The sequence below is a fragment of the Hemiscyllium ocellatum genome, chromosome 44 (genome assembly GCF_020745735.1).
Source record: "Hemiscyllium ocellatum isolate sHemOce1 chromosome 44, sHemOce1.pat.X.cur, whole genome shotgun sequence".
Lineage (NCBI taxonomy): Eukaryota > Metazoa > Chordata > Chondrichthyes > Orectolobiformes > Hemiscylliidae > Hemiscyllium > Hemiscyllium ocellatum.
The window spans coordinates 24,597,957-24,622,489 of NC_083444.1; the positions used below are offsets into that span (position 1 = coordinate 24,597,957).

The window sequence follows — 24,533 nt, forward strand, 5'->3', positions numbered from 1 at the left end:
TGTGGGTGTTTGGGGATGTGAGGGTGTGGAGAAGTGAGGGTGGGGGGTGTGAGGGTGTGGGGGTTTGAGGGTGTGGGGATGTGTGTGTGGGGGTGTGTGCGGGTGTGAGGATGTGAGGGTGTGATGGTGTGAGGGTGTGGGGGCATTAGTGTATGAGGATCTGGGGGTGTGAGGGTGTAGGGATGTGGGGCTCTGAGGGTGTGGGGGTTTGAGGGTGTGGGGATGTGTGTGTGGGGGTGTGTGCGGGTGTGAGGATGTGAGGGTGTGGGAATGTGAGTGTGAGGATGTGGGGGGTGTGAGGGTGTGGGAGTGTGGGGGTGTGGGGGTGTGGGTGTTTGGGGATGTGAGGGTGTGGGGAAGTGAGGGTGGGGGGGTGTGAGGGTGTAGGGATGTGGGGCTCTGAGGGTGTGGGGGTTTGAGGGTGTGGGGATGTGTGTGGGGGTGTGTGCGGATGTGAGGATGTGAGGGTGTGGTGGTGTGAGGGTGTGGGGGCATTAGTGTATGAGGATCTGGGGGTGTGAGGGTGTGAGGATGTAGGGGTGTGGGTGTTTGGGGGTGTGAGGGTGTAGGGGTGTGGGGGTGTCGGGGTGTGAGGGTGTAGGGGAGTGGGGGTGTGGGGGTGTGGGGGTGTGAGAGTGTGAGAGTGTCAGGGTGTGAGGGTGTAAGGGTGTGGGGGTGTGAGGGTGTGGGGGTGCAAGTGTGTGGGGGTGTGGGGGTGTGAGGGTGTGAGAGTGTCAGGGTGTGAGGGTGTGAGAGTGTGAGGGTGTGGGGGTGTGAGGGTGTGAGAGTGTGAGGGTGTGGGAGTGTGAGGGTGTGGTGGTGTGGGGGTGCAAGGGTGTGGGGGTGTGGGGGTGTGAGAGTGTCAGGGTGTGAGGGTGTAAGAGTGTGGGGGTGTGAGGGTGTGGGGGTGTGAGGGTGTGAGAGTGTCAGGGTGTGAGGGTGTGGTGGTGTGGGGGTGTGAGGGTGTGGGGGTGTGGGGGTGTGAGGGTGTGAGAGTGTCAGGGTGTGAGGGTGTGAGGGTGTGGTGGTGTGAGGGTGTGAGGGTGTGAGAGTGTGAGGGTGTGGGGGTGTGAGGGTGTGGTGGTGTGGGGGTGCAAGGGTGTGGGGGTGTGGGGGTGTGAGGGTGTGAGAGTGTCAGGGTGTGAGGGTGTAAGGGTGTGGGGGTGTGAAGGTGTGGTGTGTGGGGGTGTGAGGGTGTGAGGGTGTGAGAGTGTCAGGGTGTGAGGGTGTAAGGGTGTGGGGGTGTGAAGGTGTGTGTGTGGGGGTGTGAGGTGTGAGGGTGTGGGGGTGTGAGGATGTGGGTGTGGGGGGTGAGGCTTTGAGGATGTGGGGGTGTGAGGTTGTCCAGATGTGAGTGTGTGGGGGCGTGAGCGTATGGGGATCTGGGCGTGTGAGGGTTGGGGGTGTAGGGGTGTGGGTGTTTGGGGATGTGAGGGTGTGGGGAAGTGAGGGTGTGGGGGTGTGAGTGTGTGGGGGTGTGAGGGTGTGGGGTTTGCGGGTGTGAGGATGTGGGGGTGTGGGGGTGTGAGGGTGAGAGGGTGTGAGGATGTGGGGGTGTGAGGGTGGGCAGATGTGGGGGTGTGAGGGTGTGAAGGTGTGAGGATGTGGGTGTGTGTGGGGGTGAGGCTTTGGGGGTGTGGGGATGTGGGGATGTGGGGATGTGGGGTTGTGGGGATGTGGGTGTGTGGGGGGGCGAGGCGTTGGGGACATGGCGGTGTGAGGTTGTGCAGATGTGAGGGTGTGGGGGCGTGAAGGTGTGAGGATGTGGGTGTGTGGGGGGTGAGGCTTTGGGGGTGTGGGGATGTGGGGATGTGGGGATGTGGGGTTGTGGGGATGTGGGTGTGTGGGGGGCGAGGCGTTGGGGACATGGCGGTGTGAGGTTGTGCAGATGTGAGGGTGTGGGGGCGTGAACGTATGGGGATCTGGGGGTGTGAGGGTGTGGGGGTGTGAGGGTGTGGGGGTGTGAGGGTGTAGGGATGTGGGGCTGTGAGGGTGTGGGCTTTGAAGGTGTGGGGATGTGAGGGTGTGGGGATGTGGTGGTGTGAGGGTGTGGGGGCATGAGCGTATGAGGATCCGGGGTGTGAGGGTCTGAGGGTGTGAGGGTGTAGAGGTGTGGGTGTTTGGGGATGTGCGGGTGTGAGAGTCTGAGAGTGTGGAGGTGTAGGGGTGTGAGGGTGTGTGGGTGTGAATGTTTGGGTGTGTGTGGGCGTGAGGGTGTGGGGGTTTGAGTGTATGGGGGTGTGGGGGTTTGGGGATGTGAGGGTGTGGGGGTGTGAGGGTGTGAAGGTTTGAAGGTTTGAGTGTGTGGGTGTGTGGGGTGCGAGGGTGTGGGTGTGTGGGGGTGTGTGGTTGTGAGGGTTGGAAATGTGAAGTTGTGGGGGTTTGGGGATGTGAGGGTGTAGGGGTGTGAGAGTGTGAGGGTGTGAAAGTGTGGGGTTGTGGGGTTGTGAGGTTGTGAGGGTGGGCGGATGTGGGGGTGTGAGGGTGTGGGGGTGTGGGGGTGTGAGGGTGTGGGGGTGTGAGGGTGTGGGGGTGTGAGGATGTGGGGGTGTGAGGGTGTGAGGGTGTGAGGATATGGGGGTGTGAGGGTGTGGGGGTGTGGGGGTGTGAGGGGTGGGGGTGTGAGGATGTGGGGGTGTGAGGGTGTGAGGGTGTGAGGATATGGGGGTGTGAGGGTGTGGGGGTGTGGGGGTGTGAGGGTGTGGGGGTGTGGGGGTGTGAGGGTGTGAGGATGTGGGGGTGTGAGGGTGTGGGTGGGGGGTGTGGGGGTGTGGGGGGTGGGGGTGTGGGGGTTGGGGTGTGGGGGTGTGGGGTGTGTGAGGATGTGGGGGTGTGAGGGTGTGAGGATGTGGGGGTGTGAGGATGTGGGGGTGTGAGGGTGTGAGGGTGTGGGGGTGTGAGGATGTGGGGGTGTGAGGGTGTGGGGGTGTGAGGGTGTGAGGGTGTGGGGGTGTGGGGGTGTGAGGGTGTGGGGGTGTGGGGGTGTGAGGATGTGGGGGTGTGAGGGTGTGAGAATGTGGGGGTGTGAGGATGTGGGGGTGTGAGGGTGTGAGGGTGTGGGGGGGTGTGAGGATGTGGGGGTGTGAGGATGTGGGGGTGTGAGGGTGTGAGGGTGTGGGGTGTGGGGGGTGTGAGGGTGTGGGGGTGTGGGGGTGTGAGGGTGTGGGGGTGTGAGGATGTGGGGGTGTGAGGGTGTGAGGGTGTGAGGATATGGGGGGTGTGAGGGTGTGGGGGTGTGTGGGGGTGTGAGGGTGTGGGGGTGTGGGGGGTGTGAGGGTGTGAGGGTGTGAGGATGTGTGGGGGTGTGAGGGGTGTGGGGGGTGGGGGGTGTGAGGGTGTGGGGGTGTGGGGTGTGAGGGTGTGGGGGTGTGAGGATGTGGGGGTGTGAGGGTGTGAGGGTGTGAGGTTGTGGGGGTGTGAGGGTGTGGGGGTGTGGGGGTGTGAGGGTGTGGGGGTGTGAGGATGTGGGGGTGTGAGGGTGTGGGGGTGTGAGGGTGTGGGGGTGTGGGGGGTGGGGGGTGTGGGGGTGTGAGGATGTGGGGGGGGGTGGGGGTGTGGGGTGTGGGGGTGTGAGGATGTGGGGGTGTGAGGGTGTGTGGGTGTGGGGGGGTGTGGGAGGTGGGGGTGTGTGGTTGTGGGGTGTGAGGGTGTGAGGGTGTGGGGGTGTGGGGGTGTGAGGGTGTGGGGTGTGTGGTGGTGTGAGGGTGTGGGGGTGTGAGGATGTGGGGGTGTGAGGGTGTGAGGGTGTGAGGATATGGGGGTGTGAGGGTGTGGGGGTGTGGGGGTGTGAGGGTGTGGGGGTGTGAGGATGTGGGGGTGTGAGGGTGTGAGGGTGTGAGGATATGGGGGTGTGAGGGTGTGGGGGTGTGGGGGTGTGAGGGTGTGGGGGTGTGGGGGTGTGAGGGTGTGAGGGTGTGAGGATGTGGGGGTGTGAGAGTGGGCGAATGTGGGTGTGTGGGGGTTGAGGCTTTCGGGATGTGGGGGTGTGGGGATGGGGGGGCGTTAGCGTATGGGGATCTGGGGGTGTGAGGGTGTGGGGATGGAGGGGTGTGGGTGTTTGGGGATGTGCTGGTGTGTGGAAGTGAGGGTGTGGGGCTGTGAGGGTGTGGGGGTTTGGGGAAGTGAGGGTGTGGGTGTGTGATGGTGTGAGGGTGTGGGAGTGGTGGTGTTGGTGTGGGGGTGTGGGGTTGTGTGGGGGTGTGAGGGCGTGGGGGTGTGGGGGTATGGGTGTGACGGTGTGGGTGTGGGGGTGTGGGGGGGGAGCCCGTTCCCCCTCAGTTGGGGGTGTGGGGGGTGTGAGGGCGTGGGGGTGTGGGTGTGACGGTGTGGGTGTTTGGGTGTGGGGGTGTGGGGGTGTGGGTGTGACGGTGTGGGTGTTTGGGTGTGGGGGTGTGTGATGGTGTGAGGGTGTGGGTGTGATGGTGTGGGTGTGGGGGTGTGGGGGGGAGCCCGTTCCCCCTCAGTTGGGGGTGTGGGGGGTGTGGGGGAGCCTTGTCCGATCGGGGAGGGCGGTGCTGAGACCGCTGCCAATGGAGTAAATGACATTGTCGAGCTGCAGGGTGCAGTTTGGTGGTTATCCTCAGGCTGGACATCACCCTGAAGGCAAGGTCCGAATATTGTCAGGGCTCCATGAACACGAGATACAATCAGCCTGGTTTACATATCACTTTGAACACAAAATACACTGAAAGTGAGCAGTGTGATGCATCCTCAGCACCAGGCACAGGATACAGAGTAGTTTGGATATTCAGCCTGAACACCAAGAGAGATCCAGTATGGTTTATATAACAGCAGTGACCGTGTGCCCTGACCGTCAGCTGGGCAAGACTGGGTGCCTCCTCAGTGCAGTTTGTGCACTGAGAGTTAATGAGGGCTGTCTGTCTGTCTGAACGCACCGAACACAGGTACAATGTGGTCTGTGTATCCATCTGAATACAAGATATATTGCCGTCTGATTTTTATCTCAGGCTGAAGACTCGATACAATTAGTCACGCTGACATCGCCGCTGGGAAAGCAGGCAGTGCGGAGTCGATATCTCAGACTCAAACCCAGATTCAGCTGCAGCGTGGTTTGGGTATTCCCTGAAATATCAAATACTGTCTGCTTCTTTCTGAGATAAGAATAGAGTCCCTTCGGTGTGGAAACAGGCTGTTCAGCCCAACGTAAGACCATAAGAAATAGGAAGGGAAGTAAGGCCATTCGGCCCATCGAGTCCACTCAATCATGGCTGATGGGCATTTCAACGCCACTTACCCACACTCTCCTCATAACCCTGAATCGCTTGCGAGACTTACCTGATTGATGAGTCTAACAAGTCCACAATAATCTGTTGAAGAGCATCGCACCACACCCCTAGCCTATAGGCCTGCATTTCCCATGGCTAACACACCCTAACCCACACATCGCAGAGCGCTCTGGGGAAATTTAGCATGGCCAATTCAACCTAACCACATCTTTGGACTGTGGGAGGAAACCGGAGCACTCAGAGGAAACCCACACAGACACGGGGAGAATGTGCAAACTCCACATAGACACTCACCCGAGGCTGGAATCAAGCCTGGGACCTTGGCTGGGAGGCAGCGGTGCTAACCACTGAGCCACCATGCTGCCTAGATTAGCTTGAATGCAAGATACATTTGAAATGTGGCTCCAGTATTGGTGTTACTAGCAGATGCAGTGTCGGTTTGGTCTGTGTGAGTAATGATGACACGCAGGCAAATGGGGCTCAATCAATTGGTGAAAATGGGGCGGCATGGTCAAGTTGGGCCGAAGGGCCTGTTTCCTTGCTTTAAATCTCTGTGACTCAATGACTAGATATCACAGAACCCTGGAGCACTCACCTGAACCCTGAAGTCTCCCAGACACAGACCCTCTGGAAAGACTGATTCATGGGAACACCCTCCTGACACAGTCTCTGAGCTGCAGAGAGAGGCAGAAACTGACACCCAGGCAGGTGGGGAGCCATTGCAAACTGAAACCTGAAGCTCAAAGAAACCAAAAAGAAATCTCTTGCATTGAAGTAGCACCCTCCACCTGCTGCCTCAAAGCATTTAACAGCCATTCAAATTCTTTTGTAAGTAAGGTCATCACTGAAGGGACGCAGACACAACAGAATTCCCCATGACCGGCACACTTGGGGTTTTTGGGATGTTTCTTTATCCAATCAGAACCTGGGCTTTGTGAGTCAAGCCTGTCCCTGGATGTAGACTTTGTTTTGAAGGAGAGGTATTGATACTGGGATGCTGTCAATGACACCCCACTATCCTCATTCCACTCTGAGGGAAAGAAGGACACACCACATCTTTCCAATCCAAGTAGGAAGAAGGTTGAATGACTCATTTGGAATGTAGGACATCAGGAAGTGTGACACCGCACTGACCATCCGAGAATCCCTCAGAACTGACCCTCTGACCGTGCAGTACTCCATCAGCACTAACCCACTAACAGTGCAGCAATCCATCAGCACTGACCCTCTGACAGTGCGGCACTCCCTCAGTAATGACCCTCTGACAGTGCAGCACTCCCTCAGTACTGACCCTCTGACAGTGCAGCGCTCCCTCAGCACTGACCCTCTGACAGTGCAGCACCCCCTCAGTACTGACCCTCTGACAGTGCAGTACTCCCTCAGCACTGACCCTCTGATAGTGCAGCACTCCCTCAGCACTGACCCTCTGACAGTGTGGCACTGCCTCAGCACTGACCCTCTGACAGTGCAGGACTCCCTCAGCGCTGACAATCTGACAGTGTGGCACTCCCTCAGCACTGACCCTCTGACAGTGCATCACGCCCTCAGCATTGACCCTCTGACAGTGCAGCACTGCCTCAGCACTGACCCTCTAACAGTGCAGAGCCCCTTCAGTACTGACGCTCTGACAGTGTGGCACTCCCTTAATACTGCCCTCTGACAGTGCAGCACTCCCTCAGCACTGACCCTCTGACAGTGCGGCACTCCCTCAGCACTGACCCTCTGACAGTGCGGCACTCCCTCAGCACTGTCCCACTGACAATGTGGCACTCCCTCAGCACTGGCCCTCTGACAGTGCGGCACTCCCTCAGCACTGGCCCTCTGACAATGCAGCACTCCCTCAGCACTGACCCTCTGACGTGCAACACTCCCTCAGCACTGACCCTCTAACAGTGCAGCGCCCCTTCAGTACTGACGCTCTGACAGTGTGGCACTCCCTTAATACTGCCCTCTGATAGTGCGGCACACCCTCAGCACTGACCCTCTAACAGTGCAGCACTCCCTCAGTACAGACCGTCTGACAGTGCGGCACTCCCTCAGCGCTGACCCTCTGACAGTGCGGCACTCCCTCAGCACTAACCCTCAGAGAGTGCAGCGCTCCCTCAGCAATGACCCTCTGACAGTGCAGCACTCCCTTAGCACTGATCCTCTGACAGTGCGGAATCCCACAACACTGACCCTCTGATAGTGTGGCACCCCCTCAGCACTGATACTCTGACAGTGCGGCACTCCCTCAGCGCTGACCCTCTGACAGTGCGGCACTCCCTCAGCACTAACCCTCGGAGAGTGCAGCGCTCCCTCAGCAATGACCCTCTGACAGTGTGTCACTCCCTCAGCACTGACCCTCGAACAGTGCAGCACTCCCTCAGTACTGACGCTCTGACAGTGTGGCACATCCTTAGTAGTGACGCTACGACAATGCAGCACTCCCTCAGCACCGACCCTCCAACAGTGCAGCGCTCCCTCAGCACTGACCCTCTGACAGTGCAGCACTCCCTCAACACTGACCCTCTGACAACGCAGCACTCTCTCAGTACTGACCCTCTGACAGTGCAGCACTCCCTCAGCGCTGACCCTCTGACAGTGCAGCACGTCCTCAGTAGTGACCCTCCAACAGTGCGGCACTCCCTCAGTACTGACGCTCTGACAGTGTGGCACTCCCTCAGCACTGACCCTCTGACAGTGCAGGACTCCCTCAGCACTGACCATCTGACAGTGCGGCACTCCCTCAGTACTGACCCTCTGACAGTGCAGCACTCTCTCAGTACTGACCCTCTGACAGTGCAGCACTCCCTCAGCACTGACCCTCTGACAGTGCAGCACTCCCTCAGCGCTGACCATCTGACAGTGCGGCACTCCCTCAGCACTGACCCTCTGACAGTGCAGCACTCTCTCAGCACTGACCCTCTGACAGTGCGGCACTCTCTCAGCACTGACCCTCTGACCGTGCAGCACTCCCTCAGCACTGACCCTCTAACAGTGCAGCGCCCCTTCAGTACTGACGCTCTGACAGTGTGGCACTCCCTTAATACTGCCCTCTGACAGTGCGGCACTCCCTCAGCGCTGACCCTCTGACAGTGCGGCACTCCCTCAGCACTAACCCTCAGAGAGTGCAGCGCTCCCTCAGCAATGACCCTCTGACAGTGTGTCACTCCCTCAGCACTGACCCTATAACAGTGCAGCACTCCCTCAGTACATACCCTCTGAAAGTGCGGCACTCCCTCAGTACTGACCCTCAGACAGTGCAGTACTCCAGCAGCACTGACCCTCCGACCGTGCAGCACTCCCTTAGCACTGACCCTCTGATAGTGTGGCACCCCCTCAGCACTGATACTCTGACAGTGCGGCACTCCCTCAGCACTGATACTCTGACAGTGCGGCACTCCCTCAGCACAGACCATCTGACAGTGCGGCACTCCCTCAGAACTGACCCTCTGACAGTGTGGCACTCCCTCAGTACTGACCCTCTGACAGCACGGTACTCCCTCAGCACTGACTCTCTGACAGTGCGGCACCTCCTCAGTACTGAGGGTCAGTACTGAGGGATCGCTGCACTGTCGGAGGGTCAGTGCTGAGGGAATGCTGCACTGTCAGAGGTTCAGTGCTGAGGGAGTGCCGCACAGTCAGAGGGTCAGTGCTGAGGGAGTGCCGCACTGTCAGAGGGTCACTGCTGAGGGGGTGCTGCACTGTTGGAGGGTCAGTGTTGAGGGTGTGCCGCACTGTCAGACGGTCAGTGCTGAGGGAGTGCCGGACTGTCAGAGGGTCAGTGCTGAGGGAGTGCTGCACTGTCAGAGAGTCAGTGGTGAGGGAGTGCCGCGCTGTCAGAGGGTCAGTACTGAGGGAGTGCCGCACTGTCAGAGGGTCAGTGCTGAGGGGGTGCTGCACTGTTGGAGGGTCAGTGCTGAGGGAGTGCTGCACTGTCAGAGGGTCAGTACTGAGGGAGTGCTGCACTGTCAGTGGGTCAGTGCTGAGGGTGTGCCACACTGTCAGAGGGTCAGTGGTGAGGGGGTGCTGCACTGTTGGAGCGTCAGTGCTGAGGGAGTGCTGCACTGTCAGAGGGTCAGTGCTAAGGGAGTGCCGCACTGTCAGAGGGTCAGTGCTAAGGGAGTGCCGCACTGTCAGAGGGTCAGTGCTAAGGGAGTGCCACACTGTCAGAGGGTCAGTGCTGAGGGAGTGCTGCAATGTCAGAGGGTCAGTGCTGAGGGAGTGCTGCAATGTCAGAGGGTCAGTGCTGAGGGAGTGCTGCACTGTCAGAGGGTCAGTGCTAAGGGAGTGCTGCACTGTCAGAGAGTCAGTGCTGAGGGAGTGCTGCACTGTCAGAGGGTCAGTACTGAGGGAGTGCCGCACTGTCAGAGGGTCAGTGCTGAGGGAATGTCGCACTGTCAGAGGGTCAGTGCTGAGGGAGTGCTGCAATGTCAGAGGGTCAGTGGTGAGGGGGTGCCGCACTGTCAGAGGGTCAGTACTGAGGGGGTGCTGCACTGTCAGAGGGTCAGTACTGAGGGAGTGCTGCACTGTCAGAGGGTCAGTACTGAGGGAGTGCTGCACTGTCAGAGGGTCAGTGCTGAGGGAGTGCCGAGTGTTAGCTTCTGTTGTTCTGTTGAGGATGCCCCGGATCCAGGGTTGAGGGCGAGGAAAGGTAATTGATTATTGGTAATTTACTAATTGGTAATTTATTAATTAACATTGGTACACTGGTGATCCTTACTTTCTTACTGGAAGAGCCGGTAATTTGGTGAATGAGTTCCACTGCTCCCACTTGTCCTTCTGGTTTCACAGGGGAGCTGCAGCCTGTACGTGTCTCCATGCCTTATCTGCATTTGGTTCCTCCTGCGCTTTCCTCTGGGTTACTGGAAGCCGTGATCTTGGACTTCGAGAGTGCGAGAGTCTGTCAATCATTGCTTCCGAAACTGCCTTGGCAGCCAGAGGAGGGAAGCATTAACCAGGCACGTTGCAAAACTTGGCATCGTCCTTGCTGATGACCGAAAGAATTCGCCCGTCTGCCTCAGTGAGATCACTGCTTTCAATGAGTCATCACCAGGAACTCTGCTATAAAAGCAGGACTCGTCTGTTCTGTCACACACACAAAGCTCCTGCTCTGTCCTGGAGAATGCCAGCAGACACTGAGTGCAGCATCTGTTACTGCCCCTATGCCAGGGGCACTCGGAGTCCCAGGATCCTGCCCTGTGGGCACATCTTCTGCAGCCAGTGCCTCCTCACCCTGCTGTCCTCGGCGGAGCCCAGGAGCCCGGGCGTTTATGAGTTGCCGTGCCCGCTGTGCCGCCAGCCAGCCCAGGCCTCGCCAGCGGACGGCGAGCTCCCGTTCCCTGTGGACCCAGCCCTCGACCGCCTGGCGCTGACCGAACCAGGCTCTGAGCCGATCACCGAGCGAGGGCCCAGGCGGTGGGTGAGGAGCCTGAAGAGGAGGCTGGGACTTGGCAGCCTGAGACACCCGAGCTCTGACGGTGAGGATAAGGGGCTGGGAAGGTGTGGGGGTGCGGGGGTTGGGGGTGGTGAGGAGGGGGGGGGGGAGGGTTTGGGAGATGCGGGGTGCAGGTTTCGGGTCCTCGGCCCGGGCGATTGGCGCCCAATCCGTACAGGTGGGAAGCCAGCAGGAGATCAGCTCGTCGAGTGGACTAGAGGGGCCGAATGGCCTCCGCTCCTGCAGGAGGCAAGCGGCCGGGCAGCTGGCCACATCGACCGCGGTTTTAAGGGCGAGCAAGTCGGGGATGGCGTCGGCTGAGAGACTTGGGGAGAGGTCGCTCCCTATCCCACTTGCCCATCGGTCTCAGGGTTGTCACTGAGGTGTGGGGGAGGGGACTGAGCTGAACCAGCCAATGGGATGCTCCTACCTGCCCCAACCCCCACCCACCCACATTGAGATGATAGCGTGCAATGTTCACGCTGTTGCCCCAACCACTCCCTGGCTCCATCATGCTGTCCTTTGGACATCCCACTCTCATGACAACTCATCACGACATCTAACTGCTGCTCCAACTTGCCGAATGAATGGCGGGGTGAGCCACGTTGGTTTGGGGCGAAATCTATTACTTCCAACAACACCCCGTGTCCTTTACCAAAGAAACCTGATGTCCATCGCTGGGGACCGAGAAGGAGCCCCCTCCACCCATTTCCCTCAGTCAAAGACAGATCGAACTAACTCCACTGACACCACAGCTACAAACCCATCAAGGTTAGACTGGGCAGGGGCAGGAGTACTCACAGAAAGTGCGAAGGGAATGGCACTTCAGTTGACCAGGGTTTAGTTTAAAGTAAAAAGTGAGGTCTGCAGATGCTGGAGATCAGAGCTGAAAATGTGTTGCTGGTTAAAGCGCAGCAGGTCAGGCAGCATCCAAGGAACAGGAGAATCGACGTTTCGGGCATAAGCCCTTCATCAGGACCCAGATGTCTAGTTGGCAAAGTAAAATGGTGCCAGAAACGCAGGTTCAATTCCCCATTCTGACTGACCCCTCACACCTGAAGTGTGGTGATCTGCAGGTTGGATTATCATCGGTCCTCTCTCTCTCTCTCCCTGAGAGAGCAGTCGAATGATTCCCTGGGATTATGACCATCTCACCTCAGGAGATAGAAGGTGATTCGGGATAAATGGCACAATTTTACCGGGGAGCATGGGAAGAGGGACACCTCGGGGTGTACAGTCCTGAGAGAGGGCCAGCTCCAATTCAGCAGATTGTTCATAAAAAAGGCAGGAGGGAGCAACTGCTAGGTTTTCCACATCAACGCTAACTGACGGGACGCTACACAAAACCTCTTCTGCAACATTGGTTAGTCCCAAGTCAGGGAATTCCTTCAGGGAAGGCAGAGGAGGTGGGACGGCTGCTGCCTGGGGCAGAGAGGATGAAGAAGTGATTTAATCACTATCCTCCATAATCTGGGAGAGTTTCGATGGAGGGAACGGGCAGAAACTGTTTGTACAAACTTGGAGGAGCCGGTGTTGGGCTGGGTGGGTGGTGGGGTGTACAAAGTGAAAAATCCCACAACGCCAGGTTAGAGTCCAACAGGTTTATTTGGAAGCACTAATTTTTGGAGCACCCCTCCTTCCTCGAACGGTTGTGGATCATACTCACAGAATTTATAGTCAAAGGAGTCTGGCGCCATGGAGATGTGACACAGTAAACACTCGCAGATTAAAGCTTTCATCTTTCAGAATGGGATTGGCTGGTTTCTGTTCTTTGATATGTAAATCCCAGGACTTCTTTTAAATTCCATTCTCAAGATAGCTCAGGTTTGCACAGGTGGTGTTTTGGTAACCATGGCGACCTAGCTTTAAGATAGTCAGTCAGGACATGGCCTGGGGCGACCCGAGGGGAATGTGTATAACTCAGTGAGTTGTCAGGAGCTACAAACACGCTGCTTTGGAAGGGCGGTTTCAACAGGAGCTTTCAAACAAGGGAAAACATCACGGGAATGACACAATATGAAGGAATGGTGCTCTTGGGGCGGCACGGTGGCTCAATGGTTAGCACTGCTGCTACATGGCACCAGGGTCCCAGGTTCGATTCCAGCCTAGGGCAACTGTCTGTGTGGAGTTTGTACATTCTCCCGGTAAAAAATGAGGTCTGCAGATGCTGGAGATCACAGCTGCAAATGTGTTGCTGGTCAAAGCACAGCAGGTTAGGCAGCATCTCAGGAATAGAGGTGCCTGTGTGGGTTTCCTCCAGGTGCTCCGGTTTCCTCCCACAATCCAAAGATGTGGATTGGCTGTGCTAAATTGCCCAAAGTGTTTGGGTAAAAAATGAGGTCTGGAGATCACAGTTGAAAATGCGTTGAAAATCCTATTCCTTGGATGCTGCCTGACCAGCTGTGCTTTAACCAGCAACGCATTTTCAACTGCCCAAAGTGTTTGTTGTATTAGTCGGAGGGGAGTGGGTTACTCGTCGGTGGCGATTGGTTGGGCTGAAGAGTCTGTTCTCATAGCGTAGGGAAGCTAACCTAATCTGATCTCTGTTTTTCCAGCTGTGTGTGTGGACATGCGCGATATGGTTCTGATGGCGAGTTTTCAGCTCATTTAATGTGAGTCGGAAGAGAGCCGCGCCCCCTCCCCAAACACCCTGGGGTGAAGCCGGGAGCAGGAGCGGGTTGACTGACCAGAGAGCCCAGGAGGAGGCAAGGAGTAGTGGACGTCCGCTGCTCTCCTGTGCGGGGGGACTGAGCTTGTGCGGAAATCATGAACATACTGCAGGCGCTGGCGTCCAAAGTAGACAGACTGCAGGCCGGAAGAACACAGCAAGCCAGGCAGCATCCGGGAGGTGCGGAAGTTGTGAGAGCAGTCAACTTCCCACCCACCCACCAAAAACAAATCCCGAAACAACCTCCCCTTCCTGGAGAGGGTTTCCCTCCCAGCCAAACAGGCCGAAGACTGCTAGACCTCACTGTCAAGTGGGACTGTGGGAGCTAGATTTAGGCCTGGGGCCTATATTGCTTCACTCAGAACTGGGCCTGAGATGGCAGCGTTTATGTACAGTACAGAAGTCCTTAGAGGTGCCAGTTCAGCAGATTGTTCATAAAATGAGAGGAGTGCTCAGTTTCACACAAAGAGGAACGCAGTCTAAATGATGTTATGTGAAATCTCTTATGAAATGTTGGTAAGTCCCAAGTCGGGTTCCTGAATTCCGTCAGGGAAAGCAGAGGAGCTGAAAAAGCCCACACTGATGCTCTGAAGCTTATCCCACCCAGACCCATTATCCTATCACTCCACATTAACCCCTGATTGATGTATCTGACCTATACATCCCTGAACACTCAGGGGCAATTTAACATGGCCAATTTACCTAATGTTTTTGGACTGTGGGAGGAAACCCACGCAGACACGGGGAGAATGTGCAAACTCCACACAGACAGTTGCCTGAGGCTGGAATCGAACCTGGGCCCCTGGCGCTATGAGGCAGCAGTGCTAACCACTGAGATCATGCCCCTCCCCAACACTGTGGTGATCTTTCATTTTTGGGGTTTTGAGGGTGATGTTGAGTTCAGTGACCAACCCCTAGAGTGAGATGTTGCACCAGGCTTTATGGTGAGTTTAGGCCTTTCAATCTCACTTAGCCTGCGATCCACATTGAAGACTTTTAATTGCAGCTGTTTATTTTAAACGGTGGTGTTTTCCTGTTGGCATGGAACAGCCCACTGTCTGCCTCAATTTCATCAAAGCCGAAACTGTGTTGCTGGAAAAACGCAGCAGGTCAGGCAGCATCCAAGGAGCAGAAGAATCGACGTTTCGGGCATGAGCCCTTCTTCAGGAATTTCATCAAAATCATCAAATCCCTACAGTGTGGCCCTTTGGCCCATCAACTCAGCAGAGAACCTCTGAAGAGCATCCCATCCATACCCACCCACTATCACCCTGCATTTCCCACCTAACACTCTGGGCAATTGAGCACGGTCAATTCACTCAAACCTGCACATCTTTGGACTGTGGGAGGAAACCGGAGCAAACCCACACAGACACGGGGAGAATGTGCACACTCCACACAGCCAGTCACCCTCAAAGCTGGAATCGAACCCAGTCCCTGGCGGTGCGTGAGGCAGCGGTGCTAACCACTGAGTCCCCATGCCTTCTCGTGCGGCGTGCTTCCAAGTCTGTGAGTCATAGCCATGATGAAAGTGCTTTCCAAGCTGTCAGGGAAGACAACTTGTTAATGTTTAATCAGCTCTTCAGCTGCCCAAGTTGCCAAGTGCTACAGAGACGTGTGGGCGGCCCGGTGGCACAGTGGTTAGCACTGCTGCCTCATAGCACCAGAGATCCGGGTTCGATTCCAGCCTCGGGCGACTGACTGTGTGGAGTTTGCACATTCTCCCCGTGTCTGCGTGGGCTTCCTCCGTGTGCTCCAGTTTCCTCCCACAGTCCAAAGATGTGCGGGTCAGGTGAATTGGCCATGCTAAATTGTATCTAGTGTTAGGTAAGGGGTAAATGTACGGGTCTGGGTGGGTTGTGCTTCAGCAGGTCGGTGTGGACTTGTTGGGCCGAAGGGCCTGTTTCCACACTGTAATGTAATGTAATCTAAAAAAAATACACACTGGCTTTGGGGAGTCTGGGGTCTCCAATACCTGTGATAGATAGAGCCCGCCTGGTCACAGCAGACTGGGGCTGGAGGGGTGTGGAGTTGTGGGGGGGATAGGGGATAGGGGATAGGGGATGGGGAATGGGGGGGTGGTCCCGTCATACAGTAGGAGAGGGAATAAAAGAGATACCACACTCAAGTTCTGATGAGGAGTAGGCCGGCTTGAAATGTCGACTCTGCCCAACCACTCGAGCTTTTCCTGTTTCGGCAACAAATTCTAAAACTGATTATTGCCGGCTTACCAGCACATTATTTTTAATACCTGCTCCCTCCCCAGTTGTATGTGTACCTCTAACAAGCTGGTCAATCCTTAAGTAGTTAACAAACTGAAGAAACTCTTCCCCCAAACCAAACTCTGCCGCACCCCCCCCCCCCCCCCCACATTTTGTTTCCTTTTGATTAAGTAAAATCGGAATTGTGGTGGTGGGGGGGGGAGGGGAGATCCGTCATGGAGTCGCTGTCATCCTCCCAACTGTTTATATTCATGATTCGTCGGCTCTGGCCAGGGAAATCCCCCGAGTGGTTTCAGAGGAAGGCTCTCAGTTCCTCCCCAAGTAAACGACCAGCTCGGACGCAATTAAGGATAGTCCCTACTTGAATCTTGAGTCACTTTGCCATCCTGTGTGGTGGGAAACGGTTGGGTTCAGCCACTGCTTAGAAATGGACAAAAACAAGGAACCCAATGCGTGCTGCTACCCAAGGTCACATTTCACCCCATAACCGGGTGTGGAGTAGGTGGAGTCGGACTGTTCCAGCCTGCAATTTCCAATATTTTGTGTTTTCGAATGAATTGCTTGACTTTACCAGCACTGTAAATCATATCATATTGGTAAATGTACAGAATTTGTATGAAACTGGAAGGAAGTAATTATGTATTTAATTGTTATTTAACAAATAAAAAGGCACATTGTGAAATGAGTAATTTCATTTCAATTTTATTTGGTTTAGGGTGAGAGGGGAAAGGTATAAAAGGGACCCAAGGGCCAACTTTTTCACACAGAGGGTGGTACGTGTATGGAATGAGCTGCCAGAGGAAGTGGTGGAGGCTGGTACAATGGCGACATTTAAGAGGCATTTGGATGGGTATATGAATGGGAAGGGTTTGGAGGGATATGGGCCGGGTGCTGGCAGGTGGGACTAGATTGGGTTGGGATATCTGGTCAGCATGGACGGGTTGGACCGAAGGGTCTGTTTCTGTGCTGTACATCTCTGAGACTCAATTATCCCCAGCCCTGGTAGGCCATCTGGATGCTTGTTGAGGGCTGTTAAACATATTCCCCTCCTGCCCCAGCGCCATCCCTCTGATCACCCATCGGAATGCTCCCCAATTGGTCAAACGGCCTGAACTACCTGTGGCTTGAGCGGGGAGGTGGAAGATACCATTCTGCCACTGACCCGTTTGAAGTTCACAGGACTGAGGAGCCGGCCATTCAGCACCTTCAGCAGATTCTGTCCCCCTTTCTGCTATCGAAACTGATGTCACACTTTTCTTGATTAATCAAAAAAAATTTTTTTAACTTTACAAAAATATAAAGTTATTGAAAATACAACCGATAACAAATACTAGTGTAATAAAGAGGGGAAAAATACATGAATTACAATACAACTACTGTCTACTAAGTACTAACCTGCCCTATAATAAAAAGCAAAACCTAACACTGTGCAAATAGATCAAAAAAAAGGAAGAAAAGCAAAAGAAAACACAAAAAAACCCTCACAAAATACCTATGCTTGGCACAAAGCTCCAAAACCATAGAACGGGAGTGTTGTATATATACCTGCATTAACTCAGGAGTCCCCCCTCCACCAGGACCCAGAACTCAACAAACCTAACCAGCTGAGTTAGACAGACGCCCTAGTTAAGATAGCTGACAAATCTACATCCAAAGAATTCAAATTGGGAACACTTTGCCATGACTCCAACCTGTCACAACCGAAAATGGCAGAGTGTGCTGGGTTCCCCAATGTGAAATGACACTTCATTATTTTGCAAAAAAAATGCAATTCTGCTGGATTGAAAAGTCAGATGGTGACTGAGGAGGAACATTGGACTGGGAGGAGAGCAGCCAACCCCATGAGCTGATCCAGAATCCACCGCTGTTCGTGAAAGAGAGTTCCAAACCCTTTGTGTGTGAAAATGCTTCTTAATATCTCTCCTGAATGATCTGGCCTTAAAGTTCTAACAGATGAGGGGCAATGCTCTTAATATTTTTGTGTCTGAACAAATGTGTGGCTGTTTAATGAATTGTTTAAACTCAGCAGTAATAGTTTGAACGGCTGTTTTAAAGTAGACAGAGTGCACAGGATGAAAAAGTGGTTGTTTATCAGCGAAACTGGGAGTGTTTGATCACAGAGTCACACTTTCTCAGTAGTGGATCGACCTCAATGTGGTAACAGCATAAGCGAGTTCAGTCTGAAGTCAAAGTTTATTAAAACTGTGAGCTAATTCTCCTCCTGGCAATGATTAACAAATCCTGATGAGGTGCTGACCATGGGGGTTGGCACATTTGTCGTTTGCGTCAGTGGTCAAAATTGCCACGCTGCTGGAAGTGCATTGGCTAATTGAGGGAATAAAAGCTGACAGCTCCTTCCTTGTGTGGTCTCCAGTCTTGGCTGACCAACGCCATCCTGACCCAGTGAGCACAGTGCCAGGTCCACTCGAGGGGGGGGGGGATGGGGGGGGGCATGCAATGAGAGTCCTTCAGGGGCTGATCATACCCCCACTGCCTGGCACAGCAGCTCTTTTCACAGATTGGAATCCCCACTGTGTGGAAACAGGCCCTTTGGCCCAACAGGGCTACACCGACTCTCAGAAGAGTAACTCACCTAGACCCATTCCTGACCGAGAATCCGAAATCTACCCCTAACCTACACATCCCTGAACACTATGGGGTAATTTAGCATGGCCAATCCACCCCAACCTACACATCCCTGAACACTATGGGGCAATTTAGCATGGCCAATCCACCCTAACCTACACATCCCTGAACACAATGGGGTAATTTAGCACGGCCAATCCACCCTAACCTACACATCCCTGAACACTATGGGGTAATTTAGCATAGCCAATCCACCCCAACCTACACATCCCTGAACACTGTGGGGCAATTTAGCATGGCCAATCCACCCCAACCTACACATCCCTGAACACTATGGGGTAATTTAGCACGGCCAATCCACCCCAACCTACACATCCCTGAACACTATGGGGCAATTTAGCACGGCCAATCCACCCCAACCTACACATCCCTGAACACTATGGGGTAATTTAGCACGGCCAATCCACCCTAACCTACACATCCCTGAACACTATGGGGTAATTTAGCATGGCCAATCCACCCTAACCTACACATCCCTGAGCACTATGGGTAATTTAGCATGGCCAAACCACCCTAACCTACACATCCCTGAACACTATGGGGTAATTTAGCATGGCCAATCCACCCTAACCTACACATCCCTGAACACTATGGGGTAATTTAGCATGGCCAATCCACCCTAACCTACACATCCCTGAACACTATGGGGCAATTTAGCATGGCCAATCCACCCCAACCTACACATCCCTGAACACTATGGGGTAATTTAGCATGGCCAATCCACCCTAACCTACACATCCCTGAACACTATGGGGTAATTTAGCACAGCCAATCCACCCTAACCTACACTTCCCTGATCACTATGGGGTAATTTAGCACGGCCAATCCACCCTAACCTACACATCCCTGAACACTATGGGGTAATTTAGCATGGCCAATCCACCCTAACCGACACATCCCTGAACACTATGGGGTAATTTAGCATGGCCAATCCACCCTAACCTACACATCCCTGAACACTATGGGGTAATTTAGCACGGCCAATCCACCCTAACCTACACATCCCTGAACACTATGGGGTAATTTAGCACGGCCAATCCACCCTAACCTACACATCCCTGAACACTATGGGGTAATTTAGCACGGCCAATCCACCCTAACCTACACATCCCTGAACACTATGGGGTAATTTAGCACGGCCAATCCACCCTAACCTCCACATCCCTGAACACTATGGGGTAATTTAGCATGGCCAATCCACCCTAACCTCCACATCCCTGAACACTATGGGGTAATTTAGCACGGCCAATCTACCCTAACGTACACATCCCTGAACACTATGGGGTAATTTAGCACGGCCAGTCCACCCTAACCTACACATCCCTGAACACTATGGGGTAATTTAGCACGGCCAATCCACCCTAACCTACACATCCCTGAACACTATGGGGTAATTTAGCACGGCCAGTCCACCCTAACCTACACATCCCTGAACACTATGGGGCAATTTAGCACGGCCAATCCACCCTAACGTACACATCCCTGAACACTATGGGGTAATTTAGCACGGCCAATCCACCCTAACGTACACATCCCTGAACACTATGGGGTAATTTAGCACGGCCAATCCACCCTAACCTACACATCCCTGAACACTATGGGGTAATTTAGCACGGCCAGTCCACCCTAACCTGCACATCCCTGAACACTATGGGGTAATTTAGCACGGCCAATCCACCCTAACGTACACATCCCTGAACACTATGGGGTAATTTAGCACGGCCAATCCACCCTAACCTACACATCCCTGAACACTATGGGGTAATTTAGCACGGCCAGTCCACCCTAACCAACACATCCCTGAACACTATGGGGCAATTTAGCACGGTCAATCCACCCTAACGTACACATCCCTGAACACTATGGGGTAATTTAGCATGGCCAATCCACCCTAACCTACACATCCCTGAACACTATGGGGTAATTTAGCATGGCCAATCCATCCTAACCTACACATCCCTGAACACTATGGGGCAATTTAGCATGGCCAATCCACCCTAACCTACACATCCCTGAACACTATGGGGTAATTTAGCATGGCCAATCCACCCTAACGTACACATCCCTGAACGCTATGGGGTAATTTAGCATGGCCAATCCACCCTAACGTACACATCCCTGAACACTATGGGGTAATTTAGCACGGCCAATCCACCCTAACCTACACATCCCTGAACACTATGGGGTAATTTAGCACGGCCAGTCCACCCTAACCCACACATCCCTGAACACTATGGGGTAATTTAGCACGGCCAATCCACCCTAACGTACACATCCCTGAACACTATGGGGTAATTTAGCACGGCCAATCCACCCTAACCTACATATCCCTGAACACTATGGGGTAATTTAGCACGGCCAGTCCACCCTAACCCACACATCCCTGAGATATGTGAGTGCGGTTTGGTAAGGCACGCCACAAACTGCTCGGGTTCGTGGGGAAAATGCCCAGAAACCACCAGCTCACAGTCAGGGGTTACTCGAGGTCAGGAGTAACACTTCTGCACACTTCTGCTGTGAAGGGAGACATGCTTTCCTGTACACACACCCTCACACACACACCCTCACACACACCCTCACTCACACCCTCACACACACCCTCAATCACACCCTCACACACACCCTCACACACATCCTCATAAACCCTCACACACACCCTCACACACACCCTCACTCACACCCTCACACACACCCTAAATCACACCCTCACACACACCCTCACACACATCCTCATAAACCCTCACACACCGCCTCACTCACACCCACACACGCACCCTCACACACACCCTCACACACACCCTCACACACACCCTAAATCACACCCTCACACACACCCTCACACACATCCTCATAAACCCTCACACACCGCCTCACTCACACCCGCACACGCACCCTCACACACACCCTCACACACACCCTCACACACATCCTCATAAACCCTCACACACACGCTCACTCACACGCTCACACACACCCTAAATCACACCCTCACACACACCCTCACACACATCCTCATAAACCCTCACACACACCCTCACACATACCCACACACACCCTTAATCACACCCTCACACACATCCTCATAAACCCTCACACACACCCTCACTCACAACCTCACACGCACCCTCATACACCCTCACACACGCCCTCACACGCACCCTCATACATCCTCACACTCACTCGCACACACACCCTCACACACACTCACATTCACACACATACTCACACACAATCACACACACACACACACACAGTCTCACTCACACGCACACACTCACACTCACACTCACACACTCACACACTCTCTCTCTCAGACACACACATACACCAGCTCTCACTGACTGACTCCATCCTGAAACCCTGAGTGAACCTGCGGCTGGCCTTTCTCAGTAATGTTTGAGTGCTGTCATGTGCAGACAGGCATTCGGGAAGGAATCATCCCCACAGCAATGACTCACCAGCAAGTGAGCTCTTCAAGGCTGATGGTTAACCTCACGTCCCACACATTTGGTGAAGAGGGTGGGGTGGGATGGTGCATTGGTCGGGGGGCGGGAGGGGCTTACTGTTTAACCTCACTATGGACACTCAGTAGGATTTGTTCCAAATGGGCCAGGAATGTGACAGATCAGGGCAGCTAGGCACTGAAATTATACAACATCAGAAAATAGGCCATTTGGCCCACCAACCCTGTACTATCTCTCAGTCAGGGTTGTCCACTCTCTCTCATTCTTAGGCTCCCCAATCCACGCTCCATTTCAGTTTTAAATGTCTGTTGCTTATTCTCTGAACGCAAAGGAGGATATTTGGCCCATCGGGTGGGTGCTGGCTCTCTATCAGAGGGATTCACCGTGGGCCATTTCCCAGCTTCGCATTGTAACCCTGTGCATTTATTGAACCGTCTCAGTGCCAGTGGGAAATCTCAGTCCAAGCTGCCTAATCTCCGGACGCCAGTGTTGGACTATGGGGGTGTGGGGGAGGGGGGATGGGTTGGGGGAGGGTGGTGGTGGATAAAATTAAAAATCACACAACACCAGATTTTAGTCCAACAGGTTTATTTGGAAGCACTAGCTTTCGGAGCGATGCTCCTTCATCAGGTGGTTGTGGAGAATAAGATTGTAAGACACAGAATGTATCGCAAAAGTTTACAGTGTGATGTAACTGAAATTATATTTTGAAAAAGACCTGGATTGTTTGTTAAGTCTCTCATCTTTTACAATGATTGTGCTGATTCATCTCAGGCAGTGCATTCCAGACTCGAGCCACTCGTGGTGAGAGATGGGGTGTCTCTTTTCTGCTGGCCTTGCCTGTCTTGTCAAATTACTTTGAAGCCGCAGTCTCTCCACCCTCCCAGCAGCCAGAAAGGTTTGTCCCTGTCTGGTCAGAAGCCCCGTGGTGATGGACATCCCCAGGGTGAAAGTGAGGACTGCAGATGCTGGAGACCGGAGCCAAGATTAGAGAGTGGTGCTGGAAAAGCACAGCAGGTCAAGCAGCATCCGAGGGGCAGGAGAAGCGAGGTTTCTGGTCGGAGTCCTTCATCAGGAATGAGGCAGGGAGCCTCTTGGGGTTGGAGAGATAAATGGGAGGGGGATTGGGACTGGGGAGAAGGTAGGTGAGAGTGCAATAGGTGGAGGGAGGTGGGGATCCTATCCCAGTCTCCCTGAGAGCTCTGCTCAGTTTTCTTTGAAAAGTTCTTTCACAAGATGGGGGTGCTTCTAGCTGGGCCAGCATTTATCGTCCATGCCTGATTGCTCAGAGAACAGTCAGCCACATTGATGTGTGCAGTCTCTCTCCAATTCAAGCTAAAATACAGTAGCAATGAGGATCTGTGATCCACTGTGACTCCTAAACATTCACCCAGTCCTTTGGATGGAATCAAAAGGTGGGTGGCACGGTGGCACAGTGGTTAGCACTGCTGCCTCGCAGTGCCAGGGACCCGGGTTCAATTCCCGCCCCAGGTAACTGTCTGTGTGGAGTTTGCACATTCTCCCCGTGTCTGCGTGGGTTTCCTCCCACAGTCCAAAGATGCGCAGGTTAGGGTGGATTGGTCTTGGGGAAATTGTCCTGTAGTGCCCAGGAATGTTGTGAAACTTGAAAGGGCTCAGAAAAGATTTACAAGGATGTGGCCAGGGTTGGAGGGTTTGAGCTACAGGGAGAGGCTGAACAGGCTGGGGCTGTTTTCCCTGGAGCATCGGAGGCTGAGGGGTGACCTTATAGAGGTTTACAAAATCACAAAGGGCATGGATAGGATAAATAGACAAAGTCTTTTCCCTGGGGTGGGGGAGTCCAGAACTAGAGGGCATAGGTTTAGGGTGAGAGGGGAAAGATATAAAAGGGACCTAAGGGGCAACTTTTTCACACAGAGGGTGGTATGTGTATGGAATGAGCTGCCAGAGGAAGTGGTGGAGGCTGGTACAATTACAACTTCAGGGATGTGTAGGTTGGGGTGGATTGGCCGTGCTAAATTGCCCCATAGTGTTCAGGGATGTATAGATTAGGGTGGGTTGGCCGTACTAAATTGCCCCATTGTGTTAGGTGCATTAGTCAGAGGGAAATGGGTCTGGGTGGGTTACGCTTTGGAGGGTTGGTGTGGACTTGGTGGGCCGAAGGGCCTGTTTCCCCACACTCCACCTTCCAAATCCATGCCCTCCTGACTCCCTGTCCACCATCTACCAGGCACAAGTCAGGAATGTGAGGGAACACATGGATGAGTGCAGGGCATGTGGGGAGCAACACCTGAGAAGCCCAACACCATCCCTTCCTGAGGAAGGGCTCTTGACCGAAAGGTCGACTCTGCTGCTCCTCGGGCGCTGCCTGACCTGCTGTGCTTTTCCAGCACCACACTCTTTGACCATTCAGGACAAAGCAGCTCTCGCTTGATTGGCACCACATCCACAAACATCCCCTCCCCCCGCCACCAAAGCACAGTAAGATCAGTGTATACTCTGAGATACAATGCAGAAATTCACAAAGGATTCTTAGACGGCACCTTCAAAACCCTTGGCCACCTCCAAATGGTAAGGTCCTAGGGAGTGTTGCTGAACAAAGAGACCTTGGAGTGCAGGTTCATAGCTCCTTGAAAGTGGAGTCGCAGGTAGATAGGATAGTGAAGAAGGTGTTTGGTATGCTTTCCTTTATTGGTACAGGAGTTGGGAGGTCATGTTGCGGCTGTACAGGACATTGGTTAGGCCACTGTTGGAATATTGTGTGCAATTCTGGTCTCCTTCCTATCGGAAAGTGTTGTGAAACTTGAATGGGTTCAGAAAAGATTTACAAGGATGTTGCCAGGGTTGGAGGGTTTGAACTACAGGGAGAGGCTGAACAGGCTGGGGCTG

General features: G+C 54.2%; 1 protein-coding gene across 1 annotated transcript; it reads left to right on the forward strand.

The window, feature by feature from the left end:
- The first annotated feature begins 10,340 nt into the window (after positions 1 to 10,340).
- On the forward strand, positions 10,341 to 15,347 carry LOC132835273 (RING finger protein 225-like). The gene is made up of 2 exons (XM_060854684.1): positions 10,341 to 10,708; positions 13,221 to 15,347. The coding sequence occupies exons 1-2, from the start codon at positions 10,354 to 10,356 to the stop codon at positions 13,274 to 13,276; spliced, it is 411 nt and encodes a 136-aa protein (XP_060710667.1). The 5' UTR covers positions 10,341 to 10,353; the 3' UTR covers positions 13,277 to 15,347.
- Positions 15,348 to 24,533: the final 9,186 nt, after the last annotated feature.